Source organism: Anas platyrhynchos, chromosome 2, assembly GCF_047663525.1.
Source record: "Anas platyrhynchos isolate ZD024472 breed Pekin duck chromosome 2, IASCAAS_PekinDuck_T2T, whole genome shotgun sequence".
Classification (NCBI taxonomy): domain Eukaryota; kingdom Metazoa; phylum Chordata; class Aves; order Anseriformes; family Anatidae; genus Anas; species Anas platyrhynchos.
In genome coordinates this window covers 105,287,961-105,309,124 of record NC_092588.1, presented here as the reverse complement: position 1 = coordinate 105,309,124, position 21,164 = coordinate 105,287,961, and the positions used below count along the sequence as shown (strand labels likewise).

The 21,164-nt window shown below is 36.7% G+C and overlaps 1 protein-coding gene across 1 annotated transcript in view; it reads right to left on the bottom strand.

Moving 5' to 3' along the window:
- ADCY1 (adenylate cyclase 1) overlaps window positions 1-21,164 on the bottom strand; it is a 163,668-nt gene that overhangs the window by 10,917 nt on the left and 131,587 nt on the right. Inside the window, exons 12-19 of the mRNA XM_021268899.4 lie at window positions 18,677-18,766; window positions 15,959-16,215; window positions 15,195-15,321; window positions 9,187-9,303; window positions 7,818-7,964; window positions 7,325-7,423; window positions 2,480-2,594; window positions 164-288 (exon numbers count right to left, since the gene is read on the bottom strand). Of these exons, the coding sequence (XP_021124574.2) occupies window positions 164-288; window positions 2,480-2,594; window positions 7,325-7,423; window positions 7,818-7,964; window positions 9,187-9,303; window positions 15,195-15,321; window positions 15,959-16,215; window positions 18,677-18,766 (1,077 nt within the window). The remainder of the gene's footprint in view (window positions 1-163; window positions 289-2,479; window positions 2,595-7,324; window positions 7,424-7,817; window positions 7,965-9,186; window positions 9,304-15,194; window positions 15,322-15,958; window positions 16,216-18,676; window positions 18,767-21,164) is intronic.

Below are 21,164 nucleotides of genomic sequence, written 5' to 3'. Positions count from 1 at the left end.
GATTCATCTGGAGAATTTTGCTTTATTCAGAAAACAAAAAACAAACAAACAAACAAAAAACACAAAATCAAGTAAGGCTGCATTTTTTAAGGAGTCTTAAAAATGTAAACACATAAAACAGCAGTTATATTAAGTTTGTAAAATTATCTTAGAATGCAGTCACCTGAATTTTCCCTTGCACTCCAGTACTATCCATCCGGCTGGCAACATTTACAGTGTTTCCCCAGATATCGTACTGTGGTCTTCTGGCTCCAATGACTCCAGCCACTACAGGCCCAACATTAATACCTAAAATCAGAACAATGATGAGTTTGTTTTTTCAGTTGTTTCAAACACTACAGCATATTATTGAAGGAAAACATAGATCTTATAAAACAGACTTATCACAAGTGTCCTGGAATTCTATTGGTCATAGAACACAATGTATGTTAATAACAACTGGACTTTCGAATTTGGAAGAGTTTTAGATACAAAACAAAGACATATACATAGATATCTAATTGGAAATGCAGTATGATAAACAATATAAAAAAATAGCCCATTTGTTGATTTTTTTTTTTTTTTTTAAGAAAAGAAGAAAAGTAGTGGTTACTACACAATTTGTCTGTGGAAAAATTCAAGAAAATTTTTTAAAGACCTTTAATTGTTTGCTATGACTTCCACTGTGGCTGTTCATACAAAGCCTTTCTAGTGGGGGATTTTCCAAGCTGAACAGAAATAGTGGCTTTGAAAACACAATGAATGGGGTAAGAGAAGCATGTCATAGTAGTTATCACTACGAGACAACTCAGGACAACTCAGAACAGGTTGTAAGAAGAAGACAGTACGTGAAAACAGCTCAAGCATCTTTTTCAGGAAAACACTGGGCTTTCTTCTACATTTCTGACAGATTTTGACACTTGTTTGAAAGAAAAAAATGGGATGTTCTATTTTCTGAGTGCCCTTTAGGAGCTGTAATTGTGAAATCCTCCACAATGTTCTATGCAAAGTCTTTCCCAGGCAAGTTATACAGCAGAATGGGGTTTAGAAATTTGTCTTCTACCCCTTTCTGAACCTGGAAAAAACAGTTGTAACATGGTTCAAAAAGAATTTCAGACTTCTGATTATCAGGATATACAGAAGGTCAAAGATGTGTAAGTCTGCCACTGCCATCCTTGTTGTCTTTGGTCTTTCCTACTATCCTGCTATTAGTAGCCTCACTTTTCCCCTTATCTAGTTGGTTTTCATTGGAGAGCAGTGAGACAGGAGGAAGGAAGGGAAGAGAAAATCTTGCTCCTTAAGCAGGCTGGGAAAACGTACTCACAGAGGTAAGGCTTGAAATAGCATATAAAGGATTCCATGGGAAGGACTGTGCTGTTAAGACCAGAGAATTTTTTTTGTTGGATTAAACAGCAGTTATTCACCAAGACAGGTGTGAAGACTGGAAAAAAAATTGTGTAATAACAGCATAAAAAAAAAATAAAAAGCAAAGGTAGAACTTCTGAAACTGTACACCAAAGCTCCCCTGTGCACTGAAAAATATCAAGATGCTAGTTGTTTTGATTTATATTTTAATAAAATTAAATCTCTCTCTCTCTATATATATATATACAAGATATCTACATACTCAAATACGTATAGCTCATCCACTGAATCTCTATTACTGCTATAAATCCTGGACTATACATGTGGTCAAGTTTCTGTTTCAAAACTTCCATCCATGAAATAAATTAAGATTTTTTGTTCAAACTGTGTCCTGGCAGAAAGGACTGTTTGAGGTGATTTGGAGGGGGAGGTGCTGATCTCTTCTCATTAGTGGGAGAATCAAGTGGGAGAATCATCAAGGGAATGGCATGCAATTGCGTCAGAGGAGGTTCAGATTGCATATTAGGAAAAGAGCCTTCACCAAGAGGTTGGTAGGGCACTGGAACATGCTCCCCAGGGAAGTGGTCAGGGCACCAAGCCTGCTGGAGTTCAAGGAGCATTTGGACAACATTTTCAGACATATGGTTTGATTTTTGGGAGGTACTGTGTGGAGACAAGAGTTGAACTTCGTGATTCTTGTGGATCTCTTCCAACTCAGGATATTTTATGATTTTTATGAAAAGTTCCCACCACACTTTTAATGCCAACAATGTCTGTGCAGATGCTGGAGTACCTAACAGTTAAATACAGCTGGAATTAGTTTGCACCTGTTAAGCAATGCAAAGCAATGTAAGCCACAATATTAGATACACTAATAATATTGTATAAAAATATTTGTGCCGTTTCCTTTTAGGTGCGTGTAGACTTAGACACTGGAATTGAACACAGGTTTAATTCTTTAGTACTGATGAGGACCATTCATGCTGCTCATCTTCTACATGGATGTGCACATTCTACAAGAAGGCTTCTCAGTTTTATTCAGGAATTCAGGGCAGGCAGTCCTTTCCAGACAGTACAAGGAAAGTTAAAAAACAACAGTGTTCCTCTTGTGTGATAATTGTAGAATGTGACTTACCTACTCGTAGGACAAAGTCATTGTAAGACTGATAGTTGATTTCATCAAGAACGTCAAACATCTCTATTGCAAAATCTGCCAGTGCACTCAGATGGGAAAAAATTGATTTTTTAGCCTAGAAACAAAATGGTGTTAAACATTAGATTAGTTTGGTACTAAGAAGCAGCTGAAATACCGATATGAAAAACAATGAAAGGCACAAGTTGGATGGCTTAGGGAAGGAATTTAACCTATTATGCTGCCCGTGAAAGGAACTTTTGATGATGATTCCAGCATATGCACTATTTTCTCAAATACTGATTCTTTCTCCCTTCCCTTCCCTTCCCTTCCCTTCCCTTCCCTTCCCTTCCCTTCCCTTCCCTTCCCTTCCCTTCCCTTCCCTTCCCTTCCCTTCCCTTCCCTTCCCTTCCCTTCCCTTCCCTTCCCTTCCCTTCCCTTCCCTTCCCTTCCCTTCCCTTCCCTTCCCTTCCCTTCCCTTCCCTTCCCTTCCCTTCCCTTCCCTTCCCTTCCCTTCCCTCTTTTTTCCTTTTCCACTCCTCTTTTTTTTCTGATTTCTGGGAAGAATGGAAAGCACAGTTCCCATGGTTAAGTTGTTCTGTTGCTAGAGAGCTGCAGATGTTTGTTGTGAGCATTTCACAGAATATAACCTGGTTTCTTACAAAACTACTTTGCCTGATGATTATTAATAGCTACAGTTTCTGCCCTTTTCTCCCTTTGGGGATTTTGCTAGATCCCAGCTCCATGGGTCCATGTTGTTCCCATTGACAAAATTCCTGTTATGTTTAATCCTGCGAGATACAGAACAGCTCTATTTTCTTTCCTTTCCAGGCAAGCTGAAGTGATTTGTTATAAAACATACCTAAATGAACTACAGCAAAAGAACCAGAAAGGATCAAATAAAATAATGAAGTATCAAGATAAAAAGATAAAAAGATAAAAAGATAAAAAGAGAAAAAGAAAGAGAAAAAGAAAAAGAAAGAGAAAAAGAAATAAGAAATAAGAAAAAGAAAAAAGAAAAAGAAAAAGAAAAAGAAAAAGAAAAAGAAAAAGAAAAAGAAAAAGAAAAAGAAAAAGAAAAAGAAAAAGAAAAAGAAAAAGAAAAAGAAAAAGAAAAAGAAAAAGAAAAAGAAAAAGAAGAAGAACCCCCCAAAACAAAACATAAAGAAATACTTTTTACACCTACAGTCTAATTAAACTGTTGAACTCATTTTCAGAGAACATTGTTGATTCAAAAAGTTTAGTTAGATTCAAAAATACTTATACAAATTAATGGAAGAAACATTTGCTATGAACTGGTAAATAGATATTATCTGTAGATCTAGAATTTCTTAAACAGCATATCATTAGAAAGTAGAAAACAGAGATTTGCATGTTTGCTCTGTAACTCATACCCTTCCCCCAGTATCTACTGTTGGTTCATTAAAGATAGGTTACCAGGGTGGACCTTTGACCTGACTCAGTATTGTTGCTCTCACGTTGTACTTTTATTTGAATAATAAATATGAATTCTTGAACAGATTTACAAAGTGAAAGTCGGCTAAAGGTAGGATATGGTGAAAGAAATACAGGGTCATTGGCTGTCTAGCTTCAGTATGGTGTTTCACAACATGGCTGTGGTAGCTGGCATGAGATGAGAGATTACTGGATTTTTGACATGATAGTGAGATTTTATAAATTGACTGTGCCTCAGAAACCTGAGAAACAGGCTGCTATTTGCTTTTCTCAGCTTAATTTGAAAGTGGTCCTCCACGTGTTTGGGAAATTAAAAAAAATAGAGAAAACACAATCAAAAAATGATTAAAATGAAAAACTTGGGCAAGTCCCAGTTTTTTGGAAGGATAGTTTTCTTTACACGTTTCTTGCAATGTCAGCTAGCTCCACTCTTTTCCAGCCTCATAAAGACAAAGAATAGGAATTAAGTTTAAAGATAAAAAAGCTGGTGGCTACACTTCTAACAGAGAGGGTGAAGAATACTGAATGTCTGGAACAAAGAGAAGTCTATGCTTTTATTAAATCTCTAATCTTTATATTCCTTTTCCTTCCAATGTGTTCTTGCCTGATGCATACTTTGATTTCCTGCATTGCCTCTCATGGTTGCAGGAGAGATGACAGGTCACAAATACAGGATTTACTATAGATGGCATATGTCTCTCAAAAGGATTACTGCCACACTCTTTTGAACTTGCACTGAAAACCACAAAAAAGTCAGGATCCTAGTAAAATCACAGATGTAATTTACAAGGACTCCACACATGCAGTGAACTTACATTTTGCAGATCTACAAAGAACCTGGTAAGTGTGCTGCCCTGATGCTGTAACTAGCAATGAATTATTTATTTAGATAACCAAAGAAAGGTTAATAGAAAGACTGGCATAACCGTCACAGCAAAACCACCCTGACAGAGGCAATGTGAATTTGCTATAGGCACCTGCTGAAGTCAAGCTGCAGAAAAAAAAAAAAAGTCCTGCAAAATATGGGATTAAAATATTTAACTTTATAAGTGTACTGAGTTCCTATGTGTGTAAGTATTTTCAGTTAAGAGCAGAGTTAACCACATACACAACTTGTGCTCATGTCCTAAACCTAGCCCAAAATCCATGGCACACAATTAGAGGCTGCATCAGATTTTCTTATGAAGCTGGTATACCCCTCGCAGAGGGGAGACCAGAAGCACTTGAGTCTGGTATGGCTTACAGTGGACATATCTGGCTCTGTAGGGCAGTCCAGGGACTGTGTGGACAGGGCAGTGATTGTCTGGACATGGTAGGCTACCCAGGATCATCATACTTCTAATAAATGGCTGCATGCTGAAGACCTAGCAGGAAATTGCCAAGAGGACATGAACAATTCCTGCCCACTTGCATCACAGAAAATATCACAGAAGAATTGAAAACCCAAGTTACAAATGAAAATATTATCTGTGATCACAAAAGATCTTTAAATTTTTGAGAGTTTGGAATGTTAAATAAATTCTACCTGTACAGAAAAGATCAAAATTTGCCCCAAGATTTCAGGAAAACCCAGGGTCCTGTACAAGACCATCTGCAGCGATTTAAAATACGTTAATATGATAAGCTCAGAGCAGTACCTTTAGTACTGGACTAACTCAGCTGACCCTTCAGTTAGCAACTATAAAATACAAGAGATAAACATGTTTAGGTTTTGGAACATATGCTACTGAAGTTAAGCAATAACACACGTGTTTTCAGGATTATAGTTCAAAGAGCATTTATACCAGACACAAAGTATGCCTTTGCCTGTTTGTATGAGATCATACGGAACAAAATTCAAAGAATTTTCTGCCTTCCTCAGGAACCAGGAGTCAAACATTTTCAGCATAAACTCAACATTTAAAAATGTCTTTTTATAATGTCCAGATTTCTACTCTAGGAAAAATTAAAATAAATAAATAAATAAGTAAATAAATAAAGCACCTTGCAGACCAGAAAGTAAGTTGTGATACACTCCACTGTGATTCTAATAGTTGATTTCAATGTTGCCTTATTTATTCATTTAATGCTGTTGGTTGTTCTTAGAAAATTTACAGGCCATCTTCTGCCTCATTTTGCTTTTACCCTCTAATTCAGTGTTATTTTTAAAATTTTAAACCATATGCATGAGTTCTGCAAAGCATTTGCAGTACTATTTAACATCTTTGTCAGCAACATGGGCAGTGGATTTGAATGCACCATCAACAAGTTTGCAGATGACACACTGTGTGCTTGCAGCCCAGAAAGCCAACTATATCCTGGGCTGCATCAAAGAGATTGTATGTAACAGGTCAAAGGAGGTGATTCTCTCCCTCTATTCTGCTTTCATGAGACCCCACCTGGAGTACTGCGTTCAGCTCTGGCACACAGATAAGATATAGATGTGTTACAGTGGGTCCAGAAGAGGGTCATGAAGATGATCAGAGGGCTGGAAAACCTCTCTTATGAAGAAAGGCTGAGAAATCTGGGGTTATTTAGTTTAGAAATGAGAAGGCTCTAGAGAGGCCTTTCAGTATTTAAAAGGGGCCCTACAGGAAAGATGAGGAGAAACTCTATCAGGGTTTTGAAACATTTTTTACATTGAAACTCTATCTGATCTAACAGTGATCAGACAACGGGTAACAGTTTTAAACTAAAAGAGGGCAGGTTTAGATATAAGGCAGAAATTCTTCATGATGAAGATGGTGACGTACTGGAACAGGTTGCCCAGAGAAGTCATGGATACCCCAACCCTGGAAGTGTTCAAGGCCAGGTTGGATGGGGCTTTGAGCAACCTGGTCAAAGGGGTTAGAAATAGATGATCTTTGAGGTTCCTTCCAATCCAAACCATTCTATGATACTATGATTCTATGAATAAGGAAGAGGTCTCAGGAGATTCTGGGAAATCTGAATGTATGGGTTGCCTTCATGTGTTCATTATATTGCTTGTATAATTAATTTTATTAATAGTTTATTAATACATTATGCCTTTTAAATGTAATTATTAATTTGAACACAATATATTTGGTATTCTGCCAGGGGATTCTGTTTTTCCAGATGCTGCATACAAATCTAGTAAATAGATTCTGGGTTTAAAATACTACCATTCTGACTTAGGAGCTTTTTACACAGATTCTTTACAAAGAATCCAGATTTGCAGACAATCAAATGCAAATGCAGGCATGTGAGAAGTTGCTAGGATAGCAATTTTTCTTTTCAAGCTAATGATGTTATTTGAATTTCAGATTTAAGTTGTTGTAAAGAAATAAAACAAGCTATCTGTAATCACACTGAGTTGGTTGTATTCCTGGTGTTCCTCTGAAGACTGAACAAGAACAGTTCCACCACATTGACTGTCATATAAAATCTTCTTACCTTAGTTCCTGAAGTAGGTACAAGTCCCACAGCTGCCATATATGTACTTCCAATTGTCTTGATCTTTTCTATGTCCTTATAATACTCTTTGTCCATAAGCTTTGTTTAAAACATAAAACTGTTAAATATTACATAATATTTTAGACAAGCAACCATAGTTAACAAACAATGTGCAACTTGATTAAACCATATTATGTTTGGTAAGTTGAGGCTTGCTATCTTTGTGGTCATTTAAAGAAAAACAAGCAAACAAACAAACAAGAAAATACCACTGACTTGCATTTTAATACATTTCTTAAAGTAAAGGAATTTGAAGTCAGATTCATGTCCTCAAATGTACAAAACAGGCACTTTGGAGAGAGGCCCAGTTGATTTTCAATATAGTACTGTTTTATTAAACAGTTCAAAATATGTTGAATTTTTACAAAAAACCTCTGTTGATAGAAGTTTGGTAGAACTGATATGATCAAAATACAAATCATTTAGACCTTACCTCATCAAAATCAGCAATAATTTCATTTAGCAGGCGTAAACACTCCACTCCCATATTATTGCCATCCAGTTCAATGTAGAAATCATTGAAATTTGGGATGGAAGCAAACATCACTCCCACTTGTGAATATGACTGGTAATAAAGGTCCTGCAGTACATGAACAGATATATTTTTTGTTTAAAAAGTTTAATCTAAAACAGACATCATTATTATGATACCTATTCTAGTGCTAAGCAGCAAGAGCAGTTGCCTGGATAGCTAGGACAAAAGCCATCAGTTTGGGTAGAGAGAGAGACACTCCTATTGAATATAAATAAATAAATGCAATATCTCTTTCCTTAAAAAAAATCCACAGCATAAAAGTAAAACCTAAGCTATTAAAGCCATTTAAAACAAACAAACAACAACAACAACAAAATGTAGTCTCTTTTCCCTGTGTAGGGATGAAGTGACTGAAAAATTCATAGAAAGTCTGAACAGTTTTAGAACTTCTTTTATTGTGTGAGAAATACCATTGCATTTTCTCAGTTCTGTTTTATGGTTAAAATAGGACAGTCTTACCCTGCAGCACAAAACCAGCAGCCTTGCTTTTTCATCTCTTTCCCTGAGTTGCAGAGTCCTGTATTCAGCATTAGCAATATAATCTTATTCTGCCTGGTAAAGCTCCTATTTAAGAATTCAGAGAGCTAACAGAAGTATAATTGCTGTTCTGCAGTTTAAATATATTAGTCCAAACTCCAAAGCACAGAGACTCATAATTTAGAAGAGCAGTATTGTGGTTATTATGGCCACAATTGCTGCAGTTATTGCAGCTGCTCTAGAAAAAATGTGGTAATGTCTTCTTGAACCAGTGTTCACTTCATCACTGTGGACTTTGAGGTTAAAAGCTACTGTAGCCTCTCTGGATGAGTAAAATTCTGTTTTTACTTTTAAAGGCTGAGTTTGGTAATATGGTGTATTTACAGAACTAGAGTGGTTCAAATGGAAGCTTCTGGCAATTCACACACCTCACCACTCAGAACCAAACTGAGCTCATGAAATACTCGGATAAATTCCAATCCTCTAATTTAATTGAAAAATAAATTTTTGATTTGCATGCAGACACTCAGCTGCATTGATGTTGAATAATACAGAATTCCCTTATCCTGCTTTTTCTTAAAATTCTTCAGAGAAAGAGGACAATACAGAGAAAGAAATAATCCTGATCTAATTCCTGCATACAAGTATTTACAAACCCATTTATTTTAATTTGAATGCAATTTTATAAGTCCAAGCTTTTCTTGAAAGCATACAGTTGAAAGTTGACCCAAGCTGCAAATGGTCACATTTATACAACATTACCATACATTTAAACCTTATCTTGGTTTACCATATTCCTTGGATTAGACATAAGAAAGTGCTGTGCGACATGTGCTGGCAACAGATTGAAGAGAATTCGTTTATTATCCAGTTTGACTCTCTCCATATCATCTCTCTCTTCTTCTGCCTGTAGGGATAAAGGAAAAGAAAATCTTTTCCAAAATGTAAAAAAGAAAAATTAACTGAAACCATCAAAAACATACTTTGAAATTAAACTGAGCGAAACAATTTCTATGAAGTAGAGTGAGAACAGTAGCATCAGGGGTTTTTTACTTTTAAGTTCTTACTAATTCTAAAGTCACTAGGCTGATGACTACTTTCAGGGCTTAATCAACTGTGTATTGGTGTCTCACATGGACCTCTGCTCTTTAAATGAGCACTCTTAAAAAGCTATTAATAATTCCCCTTAAGTCACATTGACATTAGAGGTGAATTACTTCTTTTTTAGGTAGGTAGAAATACTGACAGCACTATCTGAACCACCTTTCAAAAAAGGGAAGCCTAGAGAATCACCAGTGTTTAAAGCAAATCTATGACACTTTGCAGTAAAATAGAAACTGACCTGGTAAAACAGATTTAACAGAGAAAACTGTTTTATATTTGGACATCCTCAAGAGTGAAAGGCAATTTAAAAATTAATATATATTTTAATGTAAAAATAATTATTTCTACGGCTGTCTTTAATTACAACAGTATTTGTCATGAATACATACACAATTCCTGTGCACAACAGAGATTCTACAATTCATGAGAATGACAGCATTAAGAAAGTGTCTAAGAGTTAACACAGCTAAGGTCTTGTGTCTTATTTTACTCAAGGTTCTTGTGTCTTATTTTAAGTGACTTTGGTCACAGGAGCCAGTGAGGGCCACACATAAGGAAGCAATTCTAAAAATCAGATCCTTTACCTGAAAAATACTAACTATATAGAAATCTCATTTTGGAACTCCTAGGTTTGCAAATTCCAGCCTAATCCTTCTTAAACTCTTCCACAACATTATTTGCTCCTTGTTCTGAGAGGTGCTTTGAGCCCTACATTCTGATTTTCACTTTCTATCACACAGCCCTCTGAGGAGGAAAGCAAACCAATGACATATTTTCTGGACCTTTTTTGATCTTCCTGTTTTCTGCCTTTCAGGGAAATGCAAATGAAAATTTTCTTCTCTCCTTGTGACTCATGAACTCCTGAGCTCAAAGCTACTCTTTGAGTAGCTGAGATAAAAGGATGTATAGGCATCACCCTTTCCCAGGCAAAATAGACATTGCAAAGGGAGGAGAACTTGAGGCTGCAGAAAGAATAAAATAACACAGATCACAGGTGTTTACATTCTTGGTGGAAATATTATTCAGGCAGCTAAATAGCAACCAAATCTTCATGTATTTGTCCCTGTTCCTGTTGGCTCATTAAGGAAAGCTGCTACCATGATATTCACACAGTAGCTGCTGGTTCAAAAAACAAGATAGATTATTTTGACAATATAAAAAATAAACAAAATCCATAGGCATGAGTGATATCATTTTCAACATGCTACTTTTTGTATACCTGTTTGGTATTCGTGGCACCTAGGTCATTTTGCAGACTTTAACTGTATTTGAAAAGATGCAGTATTTAAAAGGAAGCTTTGTTTTTTCTTCACATCTGGTGAAAAAATTTAGAATGTTCTTTGGTACTATGGCATTTCACACCAATATAATAAGCAGTTATCACATTTTATGCAGTCACACAGCATCCCACAGCATATACATTGCTGGTAACTCATTACATATCTGTTCAGTACATGTCTGTACTGTTTTATCACTTGAGCTCTCAGATGGCTATTTAATAGGCATAAAAATGCAGTAGTAATGCCACCAACTGACTAGTTATCACATGGAAATCCACTTTTTCAGGATACAGCTAAAAAGAAATTGGGCACTGGTGCTCCAGAAACATGATCCTTGTACCTGAAGGTGGCACTAAAACCACAGAGAACAGACCCATCACAGTGTCTGCAGGACAGGATTTTTGGACGCAAAGTGTATGTACACATGGCAAGTCTTGCCTGCCAATCATAGAATACATATTTCTTACAGGTGTAACACATTAGAAAAGATAGGTAAATGATATTCTAGTATTCCCTAAAGAATGCAACAATCAGTAACATAATAGCATTATTTTTACTTTCCTCTTGTTACAAATCCTGGATAAAAAAAAACACATTTGTGTCAGTTTTAGCTTCCTCATGAACTTTTTGTTGTATTTGTTTTTTATTTTTAGCTTTGTTGATTCATTTATATATGAAAAAGTGATTAAGAGTCATAAATAAGGGAAATGCTCTTATATTTGCTATTTACAGCTATTGTCATATGAGGCACATAAAGTTTCTCAACGGTGTTATGTAAAAACCAAAATTATCTTCCCATTGCCTGTTTAAAAAAATAAAATAAAATAATTGTTTCTGAAAATACTGTGATATTCAGAAAAGTGAAATTTGACACAGAAAAAAGTGAACAAAACCAAAAAGAACCTCTATGACCAATGACATGTGAACAGTAAGTACAATATAAATGTTTTACTGACTCATTATCAGTTAGAAAATATGCTTTCTTTTGTTTGTTCGTTTGTTTTTCATCACATAGTATACCTAAAACTTGCTGCATTACTTCTGTTCTTGTTATGTAACAGATGTATTTGCATTAGATTAACTTTTCTCATAAATGCAGTTTTAAAAGTCAGCTTTGCTTGTCTGCTTTTTCTCAAAACACAGTTTGGTGCTTTCCTCTAATATTAGCATAGATCACTGGGAATCTAACAATATATTCTTCTTAATAATGTCATAATTTGCAGGATACTTTCAGTTTTAAAATATCATTTAGTTAGTACTAGACTGTTTGTGGTTCATGATGAAGTAAATCAAAAAAATATTGACAAAAGCCTTTCTATTGCAGCTGTATGCCACTAATTGTTTTATTCATCAGAGATTTTATTTATTTATTTATTTATTTATTACAGGATTAGCACTGCAATCAGATTACTAAAAATATGCGAACTTCCAGAATAGCCCTGGAGTCTGAAGTTCTTCCAATCATGAGCTAGCACCAGCAGAACTTCCTAAACTTGCACCATGTTATCTCAAGTCTTTCACACTGCACTGGCTGGCAACTGGGATATGTGAATCTCCAGCTCTATTAGTAGTTCATGCAATTCAGTGTTTGCACAACGAACCACTACACTCACCCTGTAAAATGGAAGAAAATTTCTGAAGATCATGTGCATTTATGTGAACAATTTTCTAAAAATTCTGCTACTGAGAAGATAACCAAGTTAAGCCTAATATTTAATGAAAAAATAATACTTCAGCCACAGGGAAACATGACCAAGAATGCTGTTAAACCATGTACAGGACTCCTGCAGTCCAGGAGCTGAGGAGAACCATCACTGAAGATGTTTTTTTCCCTTGTCTCTTCTTAATGGTTGTTAAACAATTAGTAGTTTAGAGTCTGCCTATTATTCAAAGGCAATTTTAACACATACTATTTCCTACCAACAATTTTCCCAGAGCTTTTAATACTCAGATTTTTATTATGCTAATAAATACAAATATTTATTTATTTATTTATTTGCTCACCCATCTGGAAAGGTAAACACTATAAACACTTCTGTAATAGCCATCACAGTGGTACCTCTGCATGTTGTTAAATAGCCCTTGGAGTGAAAACCAGGTCAACATTCATTAAGACATGAATTAAGACATGATATACATTATTATTTATTGTACATTAAATAAATCTTCCATGGAGAACCAAGAACTATGGATCATACGGCACTCACACACCTCCACTATGTGCAAGAGAATATGAAGACGGCTGCTGTCCAGCTAGCTAGTCATGTGCTACTCTGAGTATCAAAGTCAGGGGATATTTTTTTCCTCTTGGAAATTATAGTTGGCACCACAACAAACACAGACTATTTGGTCCAAAACAAATTTTGGAGTCTGACAGGCATAGCACATATAGATACTGGGGTCATAAAAAAATAATAAAATGAAGTGGTCATGCATTCTAGACTCAGTTAAACAACATGGAGTCCTCAGCAATTATAGAACTTGACAAAAGTTCTATAATTTAAATAGATAAAATTTTAAATTTTTGAGTAAGCTTTAAATAATTTAAAGCTTACTCAAATAATAACTAAATGATAAATAAAAAACACTCAAATATGTAAGTAAAACACAGAGGTAGACATGGTTTTGGACATTGAGACAAACAAAAACTCCCAACAGAACTTAACTGCTAGGTAGAAAAACTTTATGAGTAGAAGAAAATAGAGCTAAGTCATTCTTGATTTCTCCATTCTAAGTAGCACAGTAATGCCATGGATGTGTTTAACCCATGTGTTGCAGTCTTGATCTTACATGTAAAAGCAAGCACTCAAATGATTTAGACAGTTCCCGTAACAACATAGAATCATAGCATCGTAGAATCATAGAATAATTAAGGTTGGAAAAGACCTGCAAGATCATCTGGTCCAACCATATCCTTACCACCAGCATTGCCCAATAAAACATCTTCCTAAGGATCACATCCAACCTTTCCTTAAATACCCTCAGGGATGGTGACTACACCGCCTCCCTGGGCAACCTGTTCCAAAGCCACTCTTTCTGAGAATAAATGTCTCATAATTTCCAACCTGAACATCCCCTGGTGCAACTTGAGGCCATTCCCTCTTGTCCTCTCGCTAGTTATTTATGAGAAGAGGCTAACCCCCAGCTCCCCACGACTTCCTTTCAGGTAGCTGTAGAGAGCAATAAGGTCTCCACTGAGCCTCCTCTTCTCCAGACTAAACAACCCTAGTTCCCTCAGCCGCTCCTCATAGGACTTGTGTTCCGCTCCTCATAGGACTTGTGTTCCAGGCCCTTCAGCAGCTTTGTAGCCCTTCCATGGACACACACCAGGGCCTTGATGTCTTTTCTGTAGTGAAGGGCCCAAAACTCTCAGCCATGTATTTATCAGCTGTGTTTTCTGGGTCCTGTCAGTATGCCTCCTTGCCATGAAGGGATAGATGAAAACACCACCTGTACTCCTGTTCTATCTACTAACAACACCAATCCCCTGAAGTCCCTTTAGATAGCCTTCAGGCTTCTCTCAATGATTTCATCGCTGCCAGCCTGAATCATCAGTAATGGATAATAATCGGAGGAGAAAACCAGGCCAGGAAGTGTCCTGGTAATGGCCTTGACCCAGGCCCTAGGGAGGCAGCAGACTTCCTATGGTTAGGGCCTTGCTGACTTATGGGGTCCTCTGTTCCTCTCAGAAGGGAGTCACCTATGACAATTAACATAGTTAACAGCATGTAGGTGTGAACAGGTAGTAACCTGTATGAAATACAGGAGTGTAAAAGTGTAAGATCTATCATAATGACAACTTCCAAATTCCATCAAACCAAACTTAAATCTTCTTCAACTTCCTCTTTCCTTCAGGGGTCAGTGTGACACACTTTGGAAGTAGGCATAGGAGTGCTGGGGAGTGAGGGGAAGCAGACTTTTCCTGACACTTCTGCTTATAGCTAATATAATTTCTATATTTTTTTCCTGTGAATATGATAGTTAAGAAATGCATTTTCAAAAAAAAAAAAAAAAAGCCCCATGGGGGTATCTACGTAAGTTTATTTAAATAATAATAATAATAATAAAAATGAGCAAACATGGATTTATTTTCTTTATCTCAAGTTTATACTGGTAGCAGTAATTTTCCCACATTTGAAATCTAGCGTGCATTCATAATGTACCTTAGATATATTACTTCGCTAATGATATGTTGTTTTAGAGCAATTGCAAACAAAAAATCACTTCTACAAAACAAGTGAAATTTATACATCTCTGGAAAGAAGGTTTTAATAACTTTTCTTTGTAAACCCCAACAGACATGAAAGATTTTGACTGTCTTAGTTCTACTGATTTTTCTGAAAGTACTTGTAAGCAGTTTCATAAAGTTAGACATAATTCCATGTACATGAGTACTAGAAATCCTATGACTTACTTGCACAGCCCAGAGGTAGTCCAGACGTAGCTTCAAGTCCACCTGTCTGGAATGCAGTGCCAAAGCACAAGAAAACAGCAAAATAGCTAGTATTGGTTCATAGCCACGCATATAAAAGGAACCACCCCTTAAAAATAAAAGGAAAATAAATGGATTATTCCAGGTTTTCTAATAGCAAATAATCTATATTTTTAATATAAAATCTTTAGTTTGGGACCTGTGGGTACTGCCTAATCACTAGCCTTTTCTGAAAAGGCTCATACTGGTAGGGTGCTACATGACAGTACTATGACTGCATCACACCAACATTCAACTTCTTCAGGACTTTATGACATACGTTATCGTAATATGTGTGCATTATTTTATTTAGAAAATACAAAACCCCTCAAAATTCAAAAGCTTAAATACAGTTGGAATTGGTTGACGGGTGCTGAAATATGAAAGTGAAGTTTTTAAGAGTTTTTTTTTTTTTTTTCTGTTTCATATTTCAATTATACTGCAGCATAAAGAGCTGAGGTATGGTAGGATAAAACTTCAGAATAATAGAGCAACAATTGCTAGTTCCCCAAAGCTTATATACTGATGATTGGTATTACTAGATCCTACAGTTGCTAGAGAAAGGATGGCTTAAGTATTTCTCATGTTCTACAGAGTATAAGGCCTTAAGCAGCATTGAATGCTCAAGCACAATTCACAAATGAATAGTAAATGTAATGACTATCTATAATGAAATGTGCATTGCTTTAACTTTGCAGGATACCTACCCCACTGCTTTTCTATAACCACTGAGTTCCAGAATAACTATGTACAAAATTGTAACAAAAAGCAGGAGAATCATTTTTGGCAAGGAAGATACACGTAGAAATATTGCCAAGGTGAGAGTCCCCACTACACAGGAAAGAAAAGCATAGTGGGCTGTGTCACATGGAAGTTCATTCATCGTTTTATTTGTTCCACCAGGAGAAATGATAACTATTGAACTGCTGGAATTGGTATTCCAAACCCAAGGCATGCAGCCAACCTGGAAAAAATACGAGAAGGGAAAAGGAAGAAAGTAAGTTAAATGTGAAATAAACAGAAATACAGCTGCTGTGGGCACTGACAGTAGTTAATTTATAATTGGGAAGAAATTGTTATGGAGTTCCCAGCCATCTCACTGCTATAATAAAATCTCTCTCCTTTTCCTCGAATGCTTTATTCAGTTTGAGGTGGGAGACGAGCTTTGTTCATTAGATGCCAGCAGGTCCAACTAATTAAAGTCAGGGATTAGTTGAATAGTTTCCCTCTCAGTGCTCAAAACCAAGAGATTCTCAAGCCAACCTGAAAGGGTTATGAACTTCAGTAAACCTTGTATGTGGTTATTTGGGTTAGAAATGCTCTCGCACACAACCCAGAAATAAATGTGTTTGTTTATAAACTATGTAAGCTTTATCAATTTCAATTAATCAATTAAATATAAAATAAAAGATATTTTAATCTCTGTTTGAAAAGCTAAGAATGAATAATATATTTTCTCCACCTCTGAGCTAATTTTGTTATCACATATTATTCAAATACAACATCTTGTCTTTATTTATCCATACCATTTCAGTTATCTGAAGAGCTCTATTTCCTCTCTTGGCTGGGGGGTGTGGGGAAGTTTTGGTGAATTTCCCATGGTAAACATGAGGAAGTTTAATCAGATTCTTCCAAAGGCAATGTCATATACAGATCTCTTTCAGACAAGGAAGGCAAGGAAGGGAGGAATTGCTGTGAAACAGTGCAACTCCCTAGAGCTCCAGACTTAACTGCACTCCAACATTCATCCCTTACTACGGTAGAGGATTAGAGTTAACATAAACAGGGAGAGTGGGACTGTAGTATGATACTGATTTTAACAGGCACTGCCACATAAGCCTTGCCCTGTACTTAAACTTCTCTTTTGAAGTGTGTTATTAGACCCTTTTATTTTATCCTGACCACTCACAATGAAATTTTATAGCATGCTGTAAAATAACTGACAATCTGAAAGGTTATTAAGCTATATATTTTACAGGGGATTGTAGTAATTCAGAAAGATGAGACATAACAGATAAAATGTAAGTTAAACTCATAATGGCTAACATTATGAAATTATAGAGACTGAGGTGAAAAATTGTTTCTATGTGATTTTGTTTGATGTCCTTCTTGAAAAGGCTACTACAGTCATCTGAAAACACAGACTTGCACGAGAACTTTGTACATGATGCGCAATCCTTCCAGGAAAACATTATGTGCTCTTAACTAAGTAAAATCTCAACACCTAGCTTCTCTGCTAGCTGAGAAATCTGGAGGCATTATTTTGCAGGAACTAATGGTTTCTACTCATTAAACACTTCTAAGCATTTCAGTGGTTACAGGCTCTTTCTGCTTCAATAAAGGATAAAGCTATATGCATTTGTAAGTTGTAATTGGATGACCCTTCTTGGAGGCCAGAACTAAATTCTAATCTGTCTTCCTCCACTGATGTTTGAGGATGCTCTAGGTATTATAAGTTCTGCATTTCATTTTCACCATCTGTAAGCAGTAAAAATGGCAATGGTTTCACTTGGTCAAACAATCAGGTGTTTGAGGCTGATTTACAAAGGTTCCAGCTGACATAATATTCTTCTAAATTCAAAAGTCAGACATACAGACGTCTTGCTGAGATGCTAGCTAGCCTACAGGCACTACACATCTCTTCAGGCTTATAGGCACATTAGGAATCTCATATATGTCTGTGCTTTTATTCACACAGTTGATGTTAGAATTCCCAGAAATGTCTGAACATCAGGAAATCTTGGTACGTCTCAGGACATTGGATCAAGACAAGGATCTTCTGCCTATTCAGTTCATTGGGGATCAAACTGATTTTCTCAGAGGAGGTCCAGGGAAAAGTGAATTTTTTTAAAAAAACAAAAACATATAAAATAAGGTATGTGGCATCTCAGTCAGTACTGTGAATTATGAAATCACTGTTTTCCTACTGCTTAGAACACACTGCTTAAATCTCAGAGAGAGGCAGGATTTGAGACCTCTACCTCCTCATCATTTCCATTTGTGTTTAGCATGCTATTTTTGTGTGGATTCTTTTGCTTGGGTGCACACAAGCATTAGCAGCCAAAATGGCAAAATTGAGTGCTGGGAATTCAACAAGGCAACTAAATGCCAAATACTTAAGTGTAAATTTAAATCCCATCTGACATTCAAGTCCACCATGTAGAACTAGCTGTAAAAGAAGCTCAATTTTCTGAAGTATTGAGCAAATTCATATCATACAGGAGAAGCTTCAGTGGATCATATAATCAGCAGAGTTCAAATTATGGCAAAGGTCTTTAATTTTGAGGAAACATGCTCTGTGTGCATGAATAATCAAAAAAGTAGGAGTCCACTACACCATAACATGGTATGTGTTTAATGGTATATGTAACAGGTTGTTCTTAAACATAATATTAAATTAGGCAATATTTGATTTAAATACTCACCACACATCCTTGAGCCACAGAGTATATTAATATCACAATAAAAATACACAAAATGGTACGAATTTGTATTGTCAGGCACCCTGGAAAACACTAAGGAAGAGAAAAAAAGATTTATAGATAACCATTTAAAAAAATATATTTTAAAACACGTTTAACTATTGTTTAGTAACCTTTTTACAGTGAACAAAGTGGTATGAGAATTTTTCCTGCAGTGTAAATTATGAAACAAGCATGCAGTTATAATTGTGTATACGTGTTTTAATGATAATTGCGTTTGGGTGTAATACATTTGAAATTGTTATTATGATATATTATTTCTTATTATAATTAAAACTCTTTGAAAGGTTAGTAGGCTGCTTGCTCATAATGCAAACAGTAATCTATGATGGCATTTGACTTTTTTTCCCATAGGGAATATCCTCAAAACACATATTGCCTTGTAAATTATCAGCTACAAATAGTGATTCAAGAGAACATACTATGGTAGCAAGGAATCTTTCAGCGCTATTTGTGTCTTCTACTATAATAGTCACATTAAATGCCAGGATAGTTTTAATTATAAGGACACATTTAAAATATTGAATTTGTCAGAGCAGAAAGAGCAGCAGAGAACAAAAATGTTTAGTGGAATGGCGTCTTGTGAATCTCTTGCTCATCTCCATTTTTACCCCAATTCCAACACTGAAGTATGAAGTGCTCACTGCTGTGGAGCATACATGAAATGAGTGACAAAAAGTGTGAGAGAAGCAACAAGTCTGTTAGCGTGTAGTACTTATGATTGTTTCAGCTGTACTGGGCTTATGTGGCAGAGTATTTGATGTGGGGGGAGGAGTAGTGGCCTCTGTGAGAAGAGTCCAGAAGCTGCCTCATGTTAGATAAGAGCCAGTTCCAGCCAGCTCCAAAACGAACCTACCACCGGCCAGCTCTGAGCCAGTGTGTGACATTGGTTGCACCTCTGCAAGAGCAGATTTAAGGAAGAGAAAAACAAACAAACAAACAAACTGCTGTGCAACAGCAGATGGGAGAGAGTGAAAAACAACCCTGCAGACACCAAGGTCAGTGACCAAGAAGGTGAGGAGTTGCTTCAGTTGCCAGAGTACAAGTTCCCCTGCAGACTCTGCAGAAGCCCATGATGGAGTAGGCTGTCCAACTGCTGCCTGTGGTGTACTACAGCAGAGCAGATCTTCATGCTGCAGCCCATGAAGGACCCCATGTTGCAGCAGGTGTAAGCAGCCTGAAGGAAGCTGCGGCCCCTGGAGATTCCACTCAGGAGCAGACTTCGGGCCAGAACTGCAGCCCATGGAGGAGCAGGAGCAGGTGGTCTGGCAGGAGATGAAGTCCATGGGGAACCTAAGCAATCCGTTCCTGAATGGCTTCACTCTGTGATATAGACCCATATTGAAGCAGTTCTTGAAGAACTGCAGCCTGTGAGAAGCCCATATAGGATCAGTTTGGGAAGGACTGTATGTGGGAAGGACCCCACATTGGAACAGAGGCAGAGACTGACCATTAAAGAGTGGCAGATGATGAAGCATTATGGACTGACCACAGCCCCCATTCCCCATTCACTGGTGCTGCTCAGGGGGAGGAGGTAGAGATATGCAGAGGTATTTAGAGGTATATAGATATATAGAGGTAGAGAGATAGCAGTGGAAGGTGTTTTTAGTTTGCTTTTTGTTTCTTCTTAGCAATAGGCAATAAATAACATTATTCTCCCTATGCTGAGTCTGTTTTGCCTGTGATAGTAATGGGTGAGGGATCTCCTTGTTCTTATCTCAACCCTTGAGCTTTTTTTCATCATGTTTTCTCACCCTGTTTTCTTGAGGAGAGGGAGTGAAAGATTGGTTTGGTGGAGCTTGGATAGCCCTCAACGTGAAACCACCACATGTAGAGATCCACTTTTTTTCACCAAAAGATACTTTCCTTCTTTTCCCTTTGCACTGAGAACATTTGAGACATCTATTATTTAGGGGATCCACAATACTTATTTCAGACCATGGAACTTCCTCCATTCCTCCATTTGCCCCTTCCTTTCAAGGGGCAAAAATCAAGTGTATGAAAGAATCAAGTTTACAGAGTAGGAACAATCCTGTGTCCCTTAAAAGGAGTGGGCTGAGACTGGATTTGGCTTAAGATAAATTAAACAAGCAAAAACATAATTTTTGAATGAAAGTCACAATTCCTGAATTAAAGATGTTCAACTCATCACCAACAGCAAAAGCATAGTTTCCAGCAGGCACCATAGTACCCACAGAGGAGCTTTTGTGGCCTCGGCACAACAGAAATTATGTAATTAAATGTTTTGCCTTCCTTTTACATATGGAGAGGTATTTCCTCTGTATATGTGAACACAGAATTCAAAGTCTGATACAGTTATAGATGAATCAACTTCATTTGGGCTGCAAAACATGAAAATACAATGATTACAGAAAAAATAAAACCCCCGTGTGATCTGAGAGTACATGTTGGCTTCAGTGTGGATTCAGCA